This window comes from Rhea pennata, chromosome 2, assembly GCF_028389875.1.
Source record: "Rhea pennata isolate bPtePen1 chromosome 2, bPtePen1.pri, whole genome shotgun sequence".
In the NCBI taxonomy this organism is placed as follows: domain Eukaryota; kingdom Metazoa; phylum Chordata; class Aves; order Rheiformes; family Rheidae; genus Rhea; species Rhea pennata.
Genome location: NC_084664.1, coordinates 155,056,917 through 155,076,601, shown reverse-complemented (window position 1 = coordinate 155,076,601; position 19,685 = coordinate 155,056,917). Strand labels below are relative to the sequence as shown.

General features: G+C 37.2%; 1 protein-coding gene across 2 annotated transcripts in view; it reads left to right on the top strand.

Moving 5' to 3' along the window:
• The window catches only part of ADCY8 (adenylate cyclase 8), a 121,441-nt gene that overhangs the window by 42,363 nt on the left and 59,393 nt on the right, over positions 1-19,685 (top strand). For both annotated transcript variants that reach the window (XM_062568424.1, XM_062568425.1), the window contains exons 3-5: positions 6,985-7,115; positions 9,569-9,680; positions 19,276-19,403. In XM_062568424.1, coding sequence (XP_062424408.1) covers positions 6,985-7,115; positions 9,569-9,680; positions 19,276-19,403 — 371 coding nt within the window. The remainder of the gene's footprint in view (positions 1-6,984; positions 7,116-9,568; positions 9,681-19,275; positions 19,404-19,685) is intronic.

Here is a 19,685-nt window from a genome sequence, read left to right as displayed (position 1 = left end):
GGTGTGGCATAAGGGTAGCTTAGAACAGCAAAGGACAGTTGAGAGTGATGCCCCAAAAGGGAAGATTTTAGTGACTATTGAAAATTTCAGCAGTAGTGACTGGACTGGCTCAAATCCGTATATGTAATATACATATAGGTATACAGATACATATATGCAATTTACGTTACTTTTCCAGTAATATTCCTCGTAGCATGGCACACATAATACAGATTATGACAAGCGACAGGAGCTGTGTATGCAATTTGAGTTGGCTTTCTGACAAGAGCTCTGCACATGCAACAGTATTAATAGAGGAGGACTGCAATAGAGCCATACTAATTAACCTCTGTTTTATGGGTCATTGCCTGATCTTATGTGCAGCCAAGAACATTTAACTTATCTTAATAAGTAACATGAAGGTTAAGGTATCAAATATGCTGGGCACATTTTCCTTAGCTTAGTGAACATGTGCCAAGTGAACCATCTTTTATTCTAAATGGATGTTCTAGAGCCACTGCTTGATACCTTCTCAAACGAATTCGAACAAGGAACAGCAGCCTTTCCTGGAACGAAAAGAAGTATATTCTCCATTTTTTAGCCATATATCTAAGAAGAAATGGCATTTTTTCATATTCTTTTATCATAGATTTAATAAGTAGTTCAGTAATAACCAATCTTTGTTTTCTTTCTTTATTTCTTTTTCTTTTTGAATTTATATTCCTATTTGTCTTCCTACAAGGAATAATAAAATAGGAAATTAATAATTAATAAACAATAGGAAAAATATTTCTTTTTACAGTGAAAAGATTTTGCATTACTGTAAAAGTATCTTCAGAGAACTCAGCAACCACTGTAATCATATGGCTTTCTGAAACATTGATCTGATTTACTTAAAGGTTGGATTTATTATATGGTCATACTGAGCAATTGTAATAGTGAAGAAATAAATAGCTTAAGAGCCAGAAGGACACAAAATATCAAAAACAATTCTGGTTCTGGAAGATCTCAGCTTTCATTCAGCAGCTGTTTCCAGACATGCCATCCTAGGAGGCCCTGGGAGATTTGCTTGGGAGTGGTGGAGCTACCTTGCGGTCAGGCACTCCTGTGGGAACCTGGGCTTGCAGGAGTGGAAATGATCCCCTGAGAGATTGATTTAGCTCTTACTGTCACAAGCACCACATTCAGTTTTTACTCATCAGAAGAAGAGGGGAGAATAGCAAAATTCCCAGGTGGGAAAAGTGGAAGAAAGTCAACATAACATAGCTGTGCTAAGATTAGTACCACTTACATGGGGAAAGGGAGGGTCAAAGCTGGGCTTTTTACCAGAATAAACAATGAGCTCACTGCATGCTTACTCACTGCCGACTCTATATCAGCTGACACTGTCTTTATCATCTTGGCAATGACCTCTTCTCCCTGTAGGCTTTCATTGTGCTCCCATGATTGTTTTGCATTCCTGAAGCCGGCCTTGATTTAGTAAATTTCTACTTTTCATCTACAGCATCTAATTCTGTTGCTACCTAAGGTAGTAGTTCCATGACTATTTTGTCCTTCACTTATACCATCAATGTACAAGTCACATCTCTGCTCTACCATGTTCTCTCTGAGCACCTTTGCTCCTCAAGAAAGGGTCATGCCACACAACCTGAATAATATTACTTTAAGTTATATCCTCCTGTATCAAGCTCCCCAACAACAAGCTCTTTTATACCAACTTCTTTAGGAGAAAGTATAAAGTGTGTAAAATATGTTTAAATTATCTCTAGAACCTAGTAGTTCAAGAAGAAACTGACCCCAGGACTCTTGAGTGCCGGACTGATACTTGTAAAAATGGCCCAGGTTTCACCCTTAAATACCATTTCAAAACATGTACAAATAACCAAGTGGACAAGTAACTATAGACAGAAATAAAACTAAGTAGAGCTAAATGTCAAGACAGAATTATGGCACTAAAAGAACCTGAAAGCTCAGATTCAAAAAACATGCCTTTTTAAGACTTAGGATTTGAATGTCAAGAAGCATCGTATTTGCCTGAAAAGTGCATTTTCACTTGTACTTGCCTGTAGTACTCACTAAGGATGGTCCTCTCCACAGAGCTGATAGAAGAATGTACAATATTCTCCTAACTTCAGCCAAAATTGCCTTTTATTCTCAAATTTCTCCTGAATGTTGCCAGTGTAGACCTTTAGGAGCTTCAAACTCTTCTGAGTTCTGAGAGATGAGGTACAAACAGAACAAAAGACTGCTCCTAATATATAAAAGGTAAAAAATATGCATAGGGAATGCTAGGGGGAGTGTTTTAATGTTAATAAATAGACTTTTATGAACTTTTATTGAACATTGTAAAAGTTAAAGACTTCAGCACAAGTTATGTTACAGCAATACAACTCAAAGGAAATGGCATCGCCAAAATGTTGTGGGAACAATAACTTTTCATCTGAATGGCTGATACAAGCCATAAAACAAGATAAGACTAGCTTAGCTAGCCAAGAAATACATAAATTAATGTAAATATTAGATTAAGACTTCCCAGAAATAAAGTTATAAAGGACATCTACATATACATTTGTGATAACATAGCATTGTATTTATGATTAGATATTGAAATATTGGGCTCTATCCTGCACACAGGCACCTCTGTCATTGAAATGGTGTTTTAGCAACTCTTCTCAGTTAGGAATGTCTTAACAATAAACAGGAGACAGTAATAAACAGAAGATAGCAGTAAAAAAAAATCTGTTTCCTCACAATTTAAAACCTTAGTTAAGACTTACCACTAAAGGGTTGCAATCTATTAGAATTTCTTAACACTTTAAAACTTATAAGAATATTGCAGGGCTCTTTTATCTCCATTAAACCTCTAAAATTATACAACTCATTTATTTCTCATCAAATATTTACGACATTATTTTGAATCATTTCGTTTATTTCACATTAATATTTTCAGTAAAGGGATTTTGAAATTAGCTCTTTGGAGGTTTTCTTTCCTGAAACTGGTTTCCTGAAAACTTTTTGTTCCCGTATCATGTGTGGTATCAACACCAATCTCAATTCCCAGATCTGTAAAGGATCTTTCTTACTGTGAGATGGACGGGATGAGAGTGCTATGGAGAAAGGGTTTATGGAAATAACTGCCGTTCCCTTGCTAACTGTGAGAGGTAATAGTTGCTCTTGAATCCCCCTGCCCCATGGCTTGGTACTGGATGAGAGCTGTCTCCACAGTGCTAGCACTGAACTACTTTGAGAAATCAGAAGGATATATATACATGCACTGTATTTCCTCACAGGATGTTTCCTGGGAAGACTTACTTCGTCAGTGTCTTCCACCTCACTACTATCATCTCCATATAGGTCTGATTTGTGGATTCACTTCTGTCTTTCCCTAGATCTATTTTCTATTCCTCAACACATCATCTGAAATTTGATAATAAGTAGCTTACAGAATTACTAGCCTCTTCTTTAGTCAAACCCCACAAGACTTCACTCTTTGTGATCCTCTAAAGCAAATGATGCTCAGTAACTTGGACCACTTCACTGAGGAATTCCTAGGTATTTTTCAAAGTGATAAGGAGTGATATATTCCAATTCTGGACAAATCTAGTTAATCCAGAAAAGAAAGACTGAGGGTAGGGATCTCAGTAAAGATAACAGCATTTAGGTGCAGAAAGATTGTTACAGGGAAGGAGGCAATCAATGGTTACCATGTCCACTTTGCAAAAGACAAAAAGAAGTCAGCTTTATTTGCAGAGAAACAGATATAGGTAGGATACTTGGAAAATCTGTCAGAATTGTTAAACTGATAAGACACTGAAGTACGAACACTGGAAAATCTCTCTAGGAATGATCTAGTCTTCATGACTTTTAAGAAAGAATTTAACAGTCCTTCAGGGGTTCATCTGGCCCTACATAACTATGGTCAGTATTTATATAACACCAGTTGCTGGAATGCAATGTTTCTGCTTTATGATATATGTACATATACCTTAATACACTAATAATAAATGTATATAACTATATGTATTATAGTCCTTGCACTTCTTGAGTGTTTCTGAGACATAGAAAAAGCAGAGCAGTAATGCTGAATATGATATGTAGTGTTCCTAGTAAAGAGTAATAATCTGAATAGTATTATTTAAATTTTTTTGGTCTCATTTGCATTCTTCCTTACCTAAAGCTGTCAAGAGACAAGTTAGCCATGGGTTAGGGCTACACAAACTGCGAATGCCAGCTCAGGGCATTCACATACCTTCCTCTAGCAGCAGAGGATGGTCTTAATTTATCATTACTTGACTGAACCTAGTACTTCTTTGAAAAGTCTAATCCATCCACATGTGTAGCAAGAGCTATGATACTTGAGTTATAAGTATGAAAATCAAGTTTGTTCTTTAGCTATAACAGTGGTGTTATCAGCTATCAGATCTGTGCCTATGGGCACACTCAGTAGACCTCAGTAGACCTCACGAATTCCCTAGGTGATCCAGCAGTTCCCTGACTAGTCGCCTACATAGAGGAGATAATGGACTGGTCTAAGGCAACTTGAAACTAGGAGACTGACTGAACCTCCACAATTATATATTGACTGATTGCTACAGAAGCTTTCCAGGTGGCAATTTCAGACAATTCTAGAAGTTCCCAAATGCAGTTCCCACTGTGTCTAGTCCAATTCATACATATAAGTGTTGTGATTAACGTCCTGCAGGGAGTCTACCATCTAGACCTGCTTTAGATTATTCTTGCTGCAGAAGTGAACAAATTGTGCATAAATAAGCCATTTGTAAATATTCGGCAGAAAATGTTCCTGCGGAAATGGTCATGTAGAATTTTTTGTATGAAGATATTTAAGGTATGTTTTATAGTTAGTTAAAATGTATCAGTAACGATGAATTATGCATGTGCTGGAATGGTCGCATAGGACCATGGTCAGCTGGGTTATAATAACCTAGCAGATCAGTGGTGTGAGAAGTCTCTCTTCATCCAGCTTAAGACATTGCTGCAAGGACCCTTGCAGTGGAAACTCCCTCATCACCAGGCAGCAACCAACTATTTTGTTTGGGAGATTTGATATTTACATGTGAGCATCACCATATGCCAAAATCCCAAATAGATTAGTTTCTTCTTTTTCAATATGCTCTCTGTCATAAATATCTATGCAACAAATGCATGAAAGCCCATCAATTTGCTTAGTGCCTAAAAGTAAGAAGATGGACAGGAACAGGCTGTCATCTGCAGAATAACTCATGCTCCCACTCCCATATGCTTTCAGGGGTAGGAGAAGGCTATATATTGCTTGGATTACTTTGGCAGTTGCTGTTGTGTAGCCCTTAGTATATGATGTGCACAGATGCGAACCATCATGGGACAGGGAGGTGAGATAAAGCCTTTGGGAAAAAAGAGCAGTCAGCGATGGGCTAGCAGAGCAGCTCAGCTCACAGTCTATCCTTGGAGGTCTATAAAGAAAGGTCTCAAGCCAGATGAATTATCCTGGAAATTTGTTTTACTGACACACATAAATGCTTATTTCTGAGATTACACATACAGTTTTCAAGAAACTTTGAAATCTACTCTCATTTTTTTAAATGGTGTAAGCACTTCAAGTCTACAGATTGTTGAAATGATTTAGAGATTCCCAAGTGACTTTAAAAATCAGAAGTGTGCTTAGGAAGCAAAGTCCTGTTTTCAAAAGTGACTCCGACACAACTGAGGATAAACCACATTAAAAATCTATGCATCTGAATTGTCTACATTGATTTCGTAAATAAGATCTAAATTTCTAAACTACCTAAGGTCTTTTGAAGAACTTACTTTTTCATTTGTGATATGTGACAGTCTCCAACAGATACTCCCAGCTCTTGTCATAGGACAGAGCTGTGTTCATGTGATATGGACTGAAAATGGAATTGTAAATGAGCTATACTCTCCAGAATGATCTGGGGTTTGTGATGGCCCTCCCATGTGCTTTTAGTCTTCCTTGGAGTCTCATATGCACTCAGTATTTTTTGTAGAGTTTACAACAGCAGTAATCAATTCTTATCTATCTTTTTCTCCTTGTAAATATGTATGTCTGGCATGTTTCATTGAGCAAGGATAAAAATGCTCCATACCAGTTCATAACTCGCAAAAACTTTCTTCCATTTCCCATTGACCCAAATGAAGATGACTGGCAAAATGGATAGGCTCTGAAGATAATCAAAGCCTGCTGTTAACGTTGGATACTCCTGCCACTAAATGCACTTTAGTTTGACTTACATCGAATGCTATGTAGTTGAAGGTGGTTGCTTAGTTCCTGTTAAGTTGCGTAACCCTACCTCTAAACCCGATTGGAGTTACTAGTGTAACCCTGCATCTAAACTAATCAATGACAAAACTTGCTCCAACAAGCATGTCTTGGTTGTGCATTAGGCTATATTATCCCTGTCTCTAATCTGTGGCAATAGGGCTAAACTTTGTCTAAATGCTGTCTTTTTCATTAGGTGAAAAGGATTTAGGTTCCTGCAGATATTTCTTGCTGCTACTTGACATCCAGGTTAACTAATAATTACAGAGTTTATTAATATTAAATGCTCAGTCTGTAAGTTCTAATAAATAAGCAACACTGAAGATCTAATCTTTCTACTGCAGACTTTCAAATTCCTCGGCCCTATACCTGTCAATATAGGTATGATATATCCTTAAGTAGCATTTCATGAAAAACTTGTAATGGAGATCATAACTAGTATGTATCTTTAAGTAACCAACAGGTAAGTTTAAAATGGAGGAAAAAATTTGTGGGGAGAGGGAGAGAGGGGAGAAAGAAGGGTCTATGTTTTGGGTTCAGTCAGATTGCTAATGCAAAGTATCACAAACGGCCTGAGCTAGAATTTTTAGAGAGGATAATCACATCTTACATGGCCCATTACCCAGGACTCTTATAATGGCAGAACTCAACGTGAAGTACTTTTCTGTGAAGTACTAATTCAGATTGATATGAACGGGCCTGACACTTGGGTTTTACCTTTATTTTAGGAGCGGCTGGTGCTCTCTGTCTTACCACGGTTTGTAGTTCTGGAAATGATAAATGATATGACCAATGTAGAAGACGAGCATTTGCAACACCAGTTTCATAAGATCTACATTCATCGCTATGAGAATGTCAGGTGGGTGGAGAAGCCTCTCGCTAAGGCTTAAGGTCTCAGCTGGTGCGAATGTGTGTTCTTTGAGTTTCCTTGCTGCTGCTTTATTTATTCAAAAAATAATGAATTACTCCATAACTTGGTTTAATTCCTGAACAGAGAATTCTTTTATACGTTAGATAACTGACGCCTTTGCCATGTCAAGAGGCATTTGAACTGAGCACTGAAGGTTGGACTGGGGTATTTTTCCATTTGCTGAAATTGTCAGGGTTGCACGGATCAGGGAGCCCTGCTCGCAGGTCAACATAGATTCTATCAGGACCTTATTTCCCCTTGCTTGGTGAAGGTGGGAGCCTTGATTGACACTACGGTCTGAGAAATGAGATGAAGACTGTAAGACCATTTCAAATTTGTTAATATGTCACATGTCTATTCTGATTAAGTAGCCATTTTCATTTTACAATTCTTCTTGATTATCATTTTTCTTAACTCCCTTTTCCTTTTTTCTCCTATAAATTTTGTCTATCAAAAAATTAGTTAGCAGGAAGATAATAGTCATCCTAAGAGCTGGTGTATGGGTAGCATATCTTTTCTACACATTTACACCAAAATTATCAGCTTTTACTCCATGATGTTACAGAATTTCTTTGATCCTGTTGTGGTTCTCCACAATCAGAATATTTAATTCAGCTTGGAACTTTTGCTGTAAGTTTGTTGCAAACCACAGAGGCAAATGATTAAGCTGCCATCACTGAAGTAAGTGAAAATCAGCACCTTGAATTATATGAAGGAATATGATTTGCTAGGAAAGCATGTACTTTGCCTTTTAACAGTCCTAATATAACTGTGCCTGTGCCAGTTCAATAAACATAATGTTGAACTTCTATAAAAGAGTAAATTGATTTTCTGCTTTTTATGTGGCCTTACAGTAGCTCAGACATATTCTTTTATTAAGTCTGGTGGAAAGTATCAGGGACCTTTACAAAAAGTTTGCACTGTGCTAAATTAAAATTTCTTTCATTACTCTTCCATTCTCAGTTAGTGTTAGTGTTGCTATAGAAGAATCAAAATGGAAGAAGATGGCCCTTTCCTTTGAACCTCAAAAGAAAAGAGTTATAATTAGGGATGAAAAGTCTAAACAGAATTTCTGCTTGAAAGAGATGTAAAGTGAACACAACATATGCTTTAAAGTACAGATATTGGTCTGCTCCTGTGAACACTACCAGGGACTAGACTTTATCCAAAACTGTGTTTCACTGTGGTTTTTCATGAATATTGAGCACAGACTACTGCATAAACCAATAGGATATGAATCTCTAAAATTAGTATCCAAATAGTTTTTTGTCTTTTTTTTTGATAAAGAAAACTGTAGAAGTTAATTCTTGCTAGATCTTATTTTTATCAAAATGTAAGCTATTCTTAATGCTCATTCCTCTTTACTTTGCATGGTACTTTTTTGCTTTTTCTAAATGACAAAAAGTCCAAATCCCGACCCACTTGTTAGCCTCATATTAATCCTTTACCAGCCTGTGCACCTGAGCAAGGGTTGAATTGTCATTAACTATGCTTTATTGTTCACCTCATCATTACTGTATTTATTACTGAGTACAGTTTATCTGTTGCATCTAAATTTAAAGTATTGTCACACTAGAATCCCTATAAAGTCAATGGAAAGAATGAGAAACAATCCAAGTAATGACACATACTTTACCTTTGTGAAATCTATGTGAAATTACAGAGTACTGAGGACAGATCTCTCCCTTCCTTCCATCAGGAAGGAAGTTATTCCTAATTTAAGTGCATCAGTCAAATCCCTAAAATCAGATGCAATCAGCTGGCCAAAGCCTGGGATTTTGAAATAAAATTTTGTTGTGAATCTACCTTGTGTCCTGGGAACTGTGTCTTGAGTGATATATAGCTGAGTCAAGCCTGAAGATAATACTGTGAAAATGATATTGTGAAGTCAAACTTAGTGTAAAAAACAGCTATTTATATATCCACCCCCCAAGAAACACTGTCAGCTCCAAACAGAAAGCTGGATGCCAAGGATTCTGTGTGTCGGCCCTCTCTATCATGATTCCACCATTTTTCAGTCTTCTCGCTGATAAAATGGGTACAATAGTGCTTATTATGTACAACAAGGGGTTATTAGCTATATCTGCCTTGATGAAATTCCCTACTAAAAGATCTAGAACTGCATAAAACACATTGTTTACCTTTCCATGCTTGGTAATATTTATTTAGTCTCTTCAATTTTTATATTTTGTATTCTGGAATCTCTAAATGTTTACAGCAAAGGAGTAAGACCTTAAAATGGTCCTTCATAAGTAAATTGCTCCTTCTGAAAACATACCTCAGCCAGGCGCACTTTAAGTGTAGAGAATGTAGTAATAGCAACCCACTGGATTGAATTTTATCACATTGTGAGTTACCAGGAAACAGGCTTCAACATTAATATCTTTTCTCTTTTGTTTTAGCATTCTTTTCGCAGACGTTAAAGGATTCACCAACCTCTCTACAACTCTGTCAGCCCAGGAACTGGTTCGAATGCTGAATGAGCTCTTCGCCAGATTTGATCGCCTAGCACATGTGAGTTAAACACGGTTCATTTGCAAAGGGACGTGAAGTCAGCTCTGCATTCAGGAGCTCTGGGGAAGAACTTCTGATCACTTTAACTGTCTTCATTCAGACTTTGGGGGATTTTATACAGCCCTGGGGATTTTATACAGCCATTGGGGTTGGAAGACAGTGACAAGTTTTATCAAAAGTAATGGGTCCTCATTGCAAGCAAAAGGTCAAGTAGTAATTAGAACTTCAAACTTGTCTAATTCTAGGCCAAGAATGACTTTTTTTTTTTTTTTTTTTTTTTTTTTTTGACTTTTCTTCTAAGAACTGTGGAAGGTTAAAAGACCGATTCATTTAAATGACATACAATCAGCTATCACAGTCAGCATGGTCAGCAATGGTCAGCAGCAGATTTTGCAGACCTTTAGACTGGAGTCTTTCTAACTCAGTAGTGAAATCAACTGAACACAATGGTGGGATTTAGTACCTTAGGCAGATTAATTGCTGCTTAATTGATAATACTTAATAGAAAAAAAGCAAAGCACAGGAAAAATAAAGCAGAATAAGATCCATGCAAAACTTTGTTAGATTTGCATTTTCTTTTCTTCCTTTTTGTGTTTCTTTGGTCCAGGATTGTATTCATCTCATTTATCTTTAGTTCTATATCAGAGCTAACTACCTAGCCTATTACTGTAGCCAGTGAAGTATTAGTCAATATATTTAATGGAGTTTAGGCTATAATTTATCCAACTGCATATAGGAACCTATTAAAATTATGGGAAAGGAAGAATTACATTCAGAATGTCATTGACCATTTGACTAGCTCTCTGTTAACTATGAAGAGAGTCTTTCATGTACAAATCTTACTCTCATGTACACACCTATGCCTCACATTGTGTTCTACACATTTTTTAATTCAGGGATTCAGGATACATGTGCACACATTATGCAGATATCAATAAGACCCTTGGTGTTGTCACTAGCTTGCAAATTAAAATCAAAAAAGGCAAGACTTCAGTCTTCAGTAATTATTGAAAGCTGTTTGAGTGAGCTATTTTTATCTAAAACAGCAATGTGTCATGCACAGTGTAATGCTATAGCCCATTACCTGGGCACTGGCATGCTGACCAGTGCAGTAGGGTCTAGCTACAATATTTATTTTGCAAACAAATAAACAAAATCCACTCTGCACCTTGTGAGAGGTGGAAAACATAGAGTAGAATCACTGCAGAAATGGAAGAGGCTTGACTGCAAGAATGAGCTTATTTAAACATTATTAATAAGAATTTATTAATAAGAAAGGCATCATCGTTGTATTTTCTGGTTGTGACTACCCAGCTTCATCAGAGGCTTCCAAGTCGTGGAAGCCATTGTACCCACTTGACGTCCTAAAGATACAGATGCCCAAAACCCTGGAGAAGAACAGAAATTCGAACACATCTCCGCATGTCTTCTGCAGTTTTGTGGCCCACTCTGAGAAGCCTAAGCTCTCCCTCTCCACTTTGTGAGAAACCAATACTCCACACTCAGAGTTCTGGATTCTGACAGAGGGGTCAGCTGCCTAAAACTTAGGTGCCTACATATTTTATTGGACTTAACCTATGCCCCGGGAAAAAATTTGGAAGTGGATGTTGATTGGTCCATGACCACAAATTTTTCTTAACCTTGTGATTTCCATGGAGCTAACTTCACTCCACTGATGTTGTGTGAAGCTCCATATTTTACATCTAGCAAAAGTATTTCTTTCCGAAACATGTCCAGCATTCATCTGAAGGTCCCAAGAGATGGAAAAACCATCATGTGTCTTGGGAGTCTGTTTACTCCCTAATTACTGACATTGTTTACACAGCAAGCATTACTTCCCATTTGTTTCTTTTGGCTTTGAATTACATCCAGTAATTCTTGCAATGCCTTATTTTTGCTAGACAGATGCGCTCTCAGGTAGACATTGCTTTTCCCTGGGATGTACCTGTATGCTCTGTCTGATCAAGCCACATTTCAGATTTCCTTCTGATAAAACAAACAGACCAAACTCACCGTGATGCTTTTTTAAAAAATATAGCATTTCTAGAAATAGTAATAGATACTCCTTCAAATAATTCTTCTGGACACTTTCCTGGACATTCTCCAATTTTTCAGTATCTCTTTTAAAACATAGGTACCAGCATTGAATACAGTGTTCTTGGAATAACCTCCACGTGTGGTGGGGACAGGTCATCATCACTCCTCCTGCTCATTCTTTCCAAAGACCATATGATTCTGAATGTACACTGACCTCACTATTATATTGAAACTTATATGTTTATTTTTTAGGGTCTTGCTGTCCTGTTATGACCATCCTATCTGTGTGGTCATTCATTGATCATTCTCCCAGTCTTGTTCATTCTGCAAACGTTGTCAGCAATGTTTTTCATACCTGGCTGTAAATCCATGACAGGACTACTAGAAAGTGATCTTGAAAAACCTCCCTAGAAGAATCTTCCTCTAACAGAGATTACACATTCACATCTAGATTTGAGATCTTTCACTTAGCTGGTTCTTAATTCGACATCAAGTCACCATAACTCTTTAAAATACACAGTTACCCAGATAATTAGGTTTTGCAAAGACTTGTCATCAAAACAAAGACGTCAATTGCAAAAGCTTGAGGCAGTTTCTTTAGATTTTAAGGAAAATACTTATAAATCCTTATTTATTTCTAAATACAAGTAGTATTGTATAATCCTATATAAAGGATTGTTTGATTTGCTCCATCTTCTTATATAAACTATATTATATTAAAGAAGATGCTATTTCACAGCTTTCTTAGAAATGCAATTCAACTTAGTTTCTGCTTTCTCTTTTTCAACCTTCCTTTTCCTTGTGCAATGCAGAAGCAATGAGAGATCTGAGATTTTGTGAAACCTTCGGCCGTAATTACAATGAACGTTATGACACAACTAATGCATATAACTTATAATAACAAATTATATGATATCTAGATTGTTAAGACAGAATGCTCTGAATAAAAGTTAGAACTCAGTCAAATATTTATAAGAGAAAGAAATGTAACATTATGTTATATATAGCTGGTTACCCCTTCCTAATCACACTGACAAATTTGTGAAATTTATGGTTGTTAAAGACATAAGAGGCAACTGGAAAGGAGGACAAACAAATTGACACAAAACAGAGCTGAAGAAAAGATTTTTCCATATATCCATCTACTGAAATGCCTAAACAGAAACTTAATTAATACTAATGTTTTCTTTAGGCAGAAATTTTGAGGAGAGGAGGGAAATAAGATGACATTTTGTAAGATACTTAAGGCTAAAACAGATCTTACTCTGATCAAATAATAACTATTTTTGACATTTGTTTTTCCTTAGTCTTCTCTGCAAAGTCAGATGTTAGCTAATACTATTGCTTAAATTATTTGCCGTATTTTTAAATGTATTTTGGCTATATGTAAAGACAGTTTCAGGTATGAGGAAGAAGAAAGGATAAAACCCTAAGCAGAGGAGTAGCTCTGTAATATTTGTAGTAGTAGCAGTGAAGTACTAGTCCAAAGTACTGAGATCTGAAAACAGAATCACGCCACAGGATTTAAATTTGGAAACACGCACATGCAAACATTGTTCGACCAATACGTAAATGTTCTTAGATTGGAACTTGGATTCATCTTTAAAATGAAGCATTGATGTTGAAACACAAATATTCCCCCAAAAGGCTGTCATCTGTACGCTTCGTATAAGAATAGACTGAGTGGCCTGTAGGACACTTCATCTCTTTTCAGTTTCTTCAGCTTTCATGCCATAATCCAGAACACTGTTGCTTCTTACTTAGAAGGAATTCCTGCAGAGCAGCTCAGGTGAGGGTGTGAGACTCACAGTTTAATATGAGCCTTTTTTCTCTTTATGTCAGTAGTGTAGTGATAGTGGGAAGATTATTTATGTAATGAGAATCACAGTTTGCTTTTCTTCACTTTCACTTGCTGAAGAGCTTTTTTTTTAAGGACTCTTTTTTATTCCCCCAAGTTAGGTGGTCTTATTTAACTATGGTTTTCTGTCTTGAGCAATTGCAGTCAAGCTACAGTAAACTCCTCTAGCAGTGTATCAGCGCTCTTACTTGTGACTAGTGAAGCAGCACCAGTCTAACCAGTAGACTCCACAGCCAAAAACACATTACACAGCCTCAGCACTTTGCACTGGTTCATGCCAAGAGGAAAAAGTGGAGGGCACTAAAGGCCCTAAGGAAAAAACCATTCTTGTTGCAGTACTTTCCTATTCCCTATCACATTTTACCATGGGGTTAGCAGTAGTTCGTTCTTTTGTGAAATTATCTTTAAGTGCTTAATATACAGAACTCTCAGGAGTCCATAAACAAAACCAGTTGTTTAAACATATGTGTCAGGAAGTAAAAATATGAATTCCTCCATGCATATATATATATATATATGTATATATCTACACACATATATGTGTGTGTGTGTGTTCTAGGTTCTGTATTAAGAAGTAGAGTTAACAGGGTTATGAGTGTACATATGTGATATTTAATTAACCATAAGGACATATTACAAATTTATAGTAACACTAGTGGGGATTAATGTTCTTTTTGAAGTTCTTTATTCTGGAATGTTTTCCCTCCTTCCTAGTGTCCATACTTAATTATCTGATATCAGTGAGTGAACATTCTGATCTCATTCTGATAATTAAATTAACAGCATTGGATGGCAAGGATGCCTGCTCACCAAAAACTGTGGTCACAGCTGCTTTGCTTCCACAATGTGAAAAAGGATGGAAGTGTTGATGTAATATATGGGAAGACTTGTATAGGAGCATGCTCCGCTTCCTTCCTCAGCTTGGGAGACTCCAAGCCCATAGTTCGTATCAGCTTGCAGAAACCCTAACCACTCTTCTCAAAGAGAGAAGGCTCTTCTCAAACAGAAGGCATTCCTTGTACGACCTGTTAGACTGATGCCCTCCACAAAAATATTTAAGTGTTCCTTGGTTCAGGCAGAATATGAAAGTGCTTTACCACACTTTTTTCCTTATATATATATATATATATATAAAATATATACCTATATATATAATAGAAATAGTCCTTGCAACCACAACTCAGATCTAGGCCCCCTCCCTGCCTGAATCACCAAACTAGAGAACTGCCCTCACTCTGGCTCTGCCAAGGTCTCAATTCTGTATTAAAAAATGATAGAGTTATGAAGGGAGAAATTCAGACGGACTCTCTCCTGCCCATCCAAAATAACCTGCTGATTAAAGCTAAGAGCTTTGGCCTAGACCCTCTTCGTGCTGAGAAACACCTTTTATCTGGATCTGTATCTTTGGCAAATGTTTCAGGAACTGAGCTATTGTATAAAAAGGCCAATTCACCACTTCCTCCTGTGCTGGCCACATTTTAAAAGGAGTTTTATACACGTGGTCCTTTTGTTCTGCAATTCAATGTCAGTAACTTTTCATGGTGTTCAAAATTTTCAGCTTGAAATTAGAAAAACTGTGAATTTGGACTTTTCTGTGGGCTGTTCTCTAGCACATGGAAATCCACTGAAAAGTAGGTGAAGTTATTACTTCACCACAGTCAGATTTGAAAATTGGCATTAATTTCCTGCTTGTTTCCCCCCTCTCTTTAGAAATTTGGCCCGAGGAAGCAAGAAATATTAATGAAGTTTCTCACTGTGTCTTTCAATAACTTGAAATTTGAGCAACTCATTTCTCTAGTGCTACTTTATGCCAATTTGCTTTGCTTCCTTTCCAGTCACTAAGGGTGTATTTAATAAACGTAAGCATAAATAATTCACATGCATGACGTGATTATTTATGAAAGAGTTGCATTTTTTTTCTTCATCTAGATTAAGATGGTTTGGATTGGGAAAAAAGAAATTTCTTTATCAATTGCCACTAAATTCATGTACAATTATTATTGTTTATAGCTGAGCGTTTGAGCCTGTTCAACATTCCCCAGAAAAATTTCTTCTGATTTCAATTGGTCTTGGCAGAATCAGACTCCTTAATCTTTCATTTATATCAAATGAGAGGCTATAGGAAGAAAAAAAAATCTACTTCTGACATGCTTTGAAATTAATTGATACTCAAGAAAATGATATTAATGAGAGAGTATGGGGAAGGATGTGAAGTTGATTAATATTGATGTGAATGTCTATACAATATCATCTAAACATACCAAGGAGAGCTTCTGGAGCTGCTTCAGGGGAGGGAAGAGGAATACACAAAACAAAGAGAAGATCAGAACAGTGTAAGAATTTAACACTATAGTGTAGTATCTTTTGCATTAAAATTCTTGTATGGCCATTTTGTCTTTTCTTCTTTAAAATATTTATTATTTTTGCAGTTTCTTTACACTTTTTTTTGCTTTTTGTTCATTTACATTTAATAACAAATAGCAACTTGTTAATACTGTTGCAGTTAGATGATGTAAGGAAAAAGACCTGAGCTCTGAAGTGGGAGGAAAAGTAATCTCGAATTACTATAACTATTTTATAACACTGAAAGGTAGGTCCTTACAAAATCTAACCTCACATCTACAACTACACCATAGCTACTCCAAGAACATATTAGCCATAAATCCAAACATAATGAGTAACTGTACCAATACAACCAGCCTGGCTAAGCACCTAGTCTAAGCTGTACATGTGATTAAACTGCAGAGTTATCAGGAGGGATCTCAGGAGATCACCCAGCCATCCCCGGCAAAGGCCAATACCGTTATCCCTCTGTCCTTCCTGGCAGACGTTGATCTAGCTGCTTCTAGCTGAAACATTTCCAATGGCAGAGAATCCACAGTTCGTTAGGGAAAGGGGAACGGTGAGTATAACAAGGGAAGAAAAAAAGGACGGAGACAACATAAACACACTGTAACACGCATTACTCAGAATGTTTCAACTAGGAGGAAAAATAAGGAAGACAAGAATTAATTTATTGCTCCTTGCAGCTTCTTGTGCAAATAGAGACTGCCCGATGCCACTCCAAAGGGACACAAGTCTTGTGTCGTATCTTTTAGGCCAGCGTGGGTGTCTCAGATGCACCATACGCCTACCTGTAGATGACTGAGTTGAAGGCCAGCAGCCCACGTTAGCTGTGAGCTGAATCACTCCGGGCTTTGCTGACTGCTCAGTCTGTCTCTCCTTTGACTACGCTGGCAGCCTGGACTGCCAGCTGATGTACGGACACCCAAATTTAGTCATCTCTGCTTGGATGTCTTATTCTCTAGCTGACTCCTTACTGAGCTATCAGGTAGGTGTCTGTTTGGCAAACCGTCGTAGAGACAATGTGTCATGACAAAAAAGAGTGTATATCCACTTTTAGCTGAGGGGATTTCAGCTGTCACGCATATAAATACACCCCCACAGGTATTCGTATTTGCATACAACAGACCTACATTAGCAGGTCTTATTATGCAGAAATATCCTTCTTTCCTATATTTGTCAAAATCACCAGTCTTTTTGAAGTGATCTTCCTTGTTCTGATTTTTAACAAATTGGGAGACACGTAGGCATGTGACAGAGCCCTCTGCAACGTATTATAACAGAATTAATATTTCAGCCTGTTTAAGTGGTGCATTAAGAGCCAAACAACAGAGGTTTTTCTGTTGTAGATTGTGCTCTTTAGCTGTGCGAAATTAGAAGCTCAGATATTCAAGGCCCGCCTGGATGCAACCCTGTCTGATATGCTCTAGGTGACCCTGCTGAGTAGGGAGGTTGGACTAGATGATCTCCAGAGGTCTCTCCCAACCTTACTGATTCTGTGATTCTACGATTCTATGTAACAGGGATTCCCACAATGTGGGATAGGCAGGTACTATAGGAGCAAGGCTGCATGCAAACGTTACATATAAAAGCGTAATTAAAACACTAAAAAATGTTCCCATCTTGAAGTAATTACCCATACATAACAGCAAGACTACTTCATACACATCTGTCATTCTTTCTTTCCCGGAAATGGACTGTTTCTCCCTTTTTCTCTAATTACACTAGAGAGCTATCAGTTGAAATCTCTTTGTAGTGGGTTCAAAAGCAGTTAAAGAATGTGTTTTATTCCACTTTAGTCAAAATGATATGACTTTATAAAATGCTCTTATTACTTCGTAGATATAAAAGCAAACAGCAATTAAACATATGAAATCAACTGAATGACACTATTAGAACAACAAAAGAACACCAGAATCTGTCTTTTCAAATATCTTTATCCTTTTTTAGTTTGTATACTGGGGAAGCAAAATCTTTATGTTTAAAGGAGAAAAGTTGAAAGTAGCCCACTAAAGGTTTAACATACACTGAGCTATGCCCATTGAATCTTCAGTACTTGTTGATTCACTTTAATGTTCTGTAGTGCCACTGTATGGACAAAAATTTAGATGGAAAGTGATGTAAATTTGAACCTTTTTTCACTGAACAGAAAATTTATTTAAAAAACAAATGTTTTGGTATCCATTGCTCACATCTGATGAATGTTAGGATGTGAGATTTCCGTTGCAATTTCACTATGGCTTTTATAAGGAGAATTAGCTGTTGTGGGCTTAGCAATAGCAGAGTTCACCCCATTCTGAAAGGCAGATTACATCTGCAGCCCTACAAAACATCCTCGAGGTTATCTGTGTGCTTCTGCAGAGACGTAAAAGAAAGAAGAGACAAAGAAAGAGGTCTGACACATGTGAAATTTGTCCTTTTAGAAGCCTGACCTAACTTTCAAATTTCCTTGTCAAACTTTGACCACTAGGCATTGCCCTCAGCAGCAGTCACGGTATTGGGCGGAGAGCTGGCCAAGGCTTCTAACACTCTCAGCTCCTGCTGACGGTTTATGGAGATTTCAGAGTGAACCAGCTTACTTTGGCCTTGTGCCCAGAGCGGATTTTACCCTCACTGGCATACTTTAGGCTTCAACTGACTTCAGTGGCAGTTTGGAGTACCTTTTGCCATGTAAGGATATTTCTTGCCGTTAGAAAAGGATATTCTAAAATAATGATCCAATCAGACAGTAATAAGGATACTTTTAATATGTATTTAAGAGATGAAATTCTATATTTGCTCCAAGAGTAAAGAAAGTTTCTAGCTGGATGTTAAGTAAATATTTTCCTACTCTGGTGACCAAGAATGTGGTTTCTCCAGTTTGATGTCTTTGGGATACAGATACTTGATCAGCTCCTACAGCTGTTGTGAATGTTTCAGTGTGACAGTGGAAACTTTAGGTGGGAAGGGATTATCAGTGGGAGGATTCATTCATTTTCAGAGTTTTCAAAGAGGGCAGAAAGAATGCCCTGGAGGAATATAGTCTCAATGGGTTATTCATCCTCTGAGCTGGCATTTCTGAGTCCTTGGCCTTAGCTTCCAATCTAACCCTTCTGAAACCTTTCTTATCAGCAGCAAGGACATCTGTGACAAATGTAATACAAAAATTGCTCTAAATTTTTATACTGAAAAAGGTAAAGGTACTTTGTATCAAAACTGACATAAATCAAGATCATACAAAATGCAAGAAGAAAACATCCAGCAGCATGTGTTAGCATCTATGTTCAACACTTTTTCCAACCAATTTCACATTGATCTTAAAAATGTGAAACCATAACTGCAAATCTTTTCTTTCTCCTCTGATACATATACATTTAGGAACATCACTGTCTTAGGATAAAGATCCTGGGGGACTGTTACTACTGTGTGTCCGGGCTCCCAGAACCTCGCCAAGACCATGCACATTGTTGCGTTGAAATGGGACTCAGCATGATCAAAACTATCAGGTAATACTTTTTTTTTCCTTATTGTTTCTTTGCCTCTGATAGTGTCCTAAACTTTTTGCTTGAGAATGCTGTAACTAAACACAGTAAATCCTGTGGTGGTTCAAAAACCTCGGGATTATCACTGTGAAAAAGACAGGACTTTTCTGATCCATGTAAAAACACTGGATCCATGGGAACAAATACTAAATGCATTTTAATAACCTGTGCTGCTTCAGAGCATGTAACACAATAGCTATGTGGGCATTGGGAGCGGTAGGTTTCACAGATATTAACAGTTCTCAC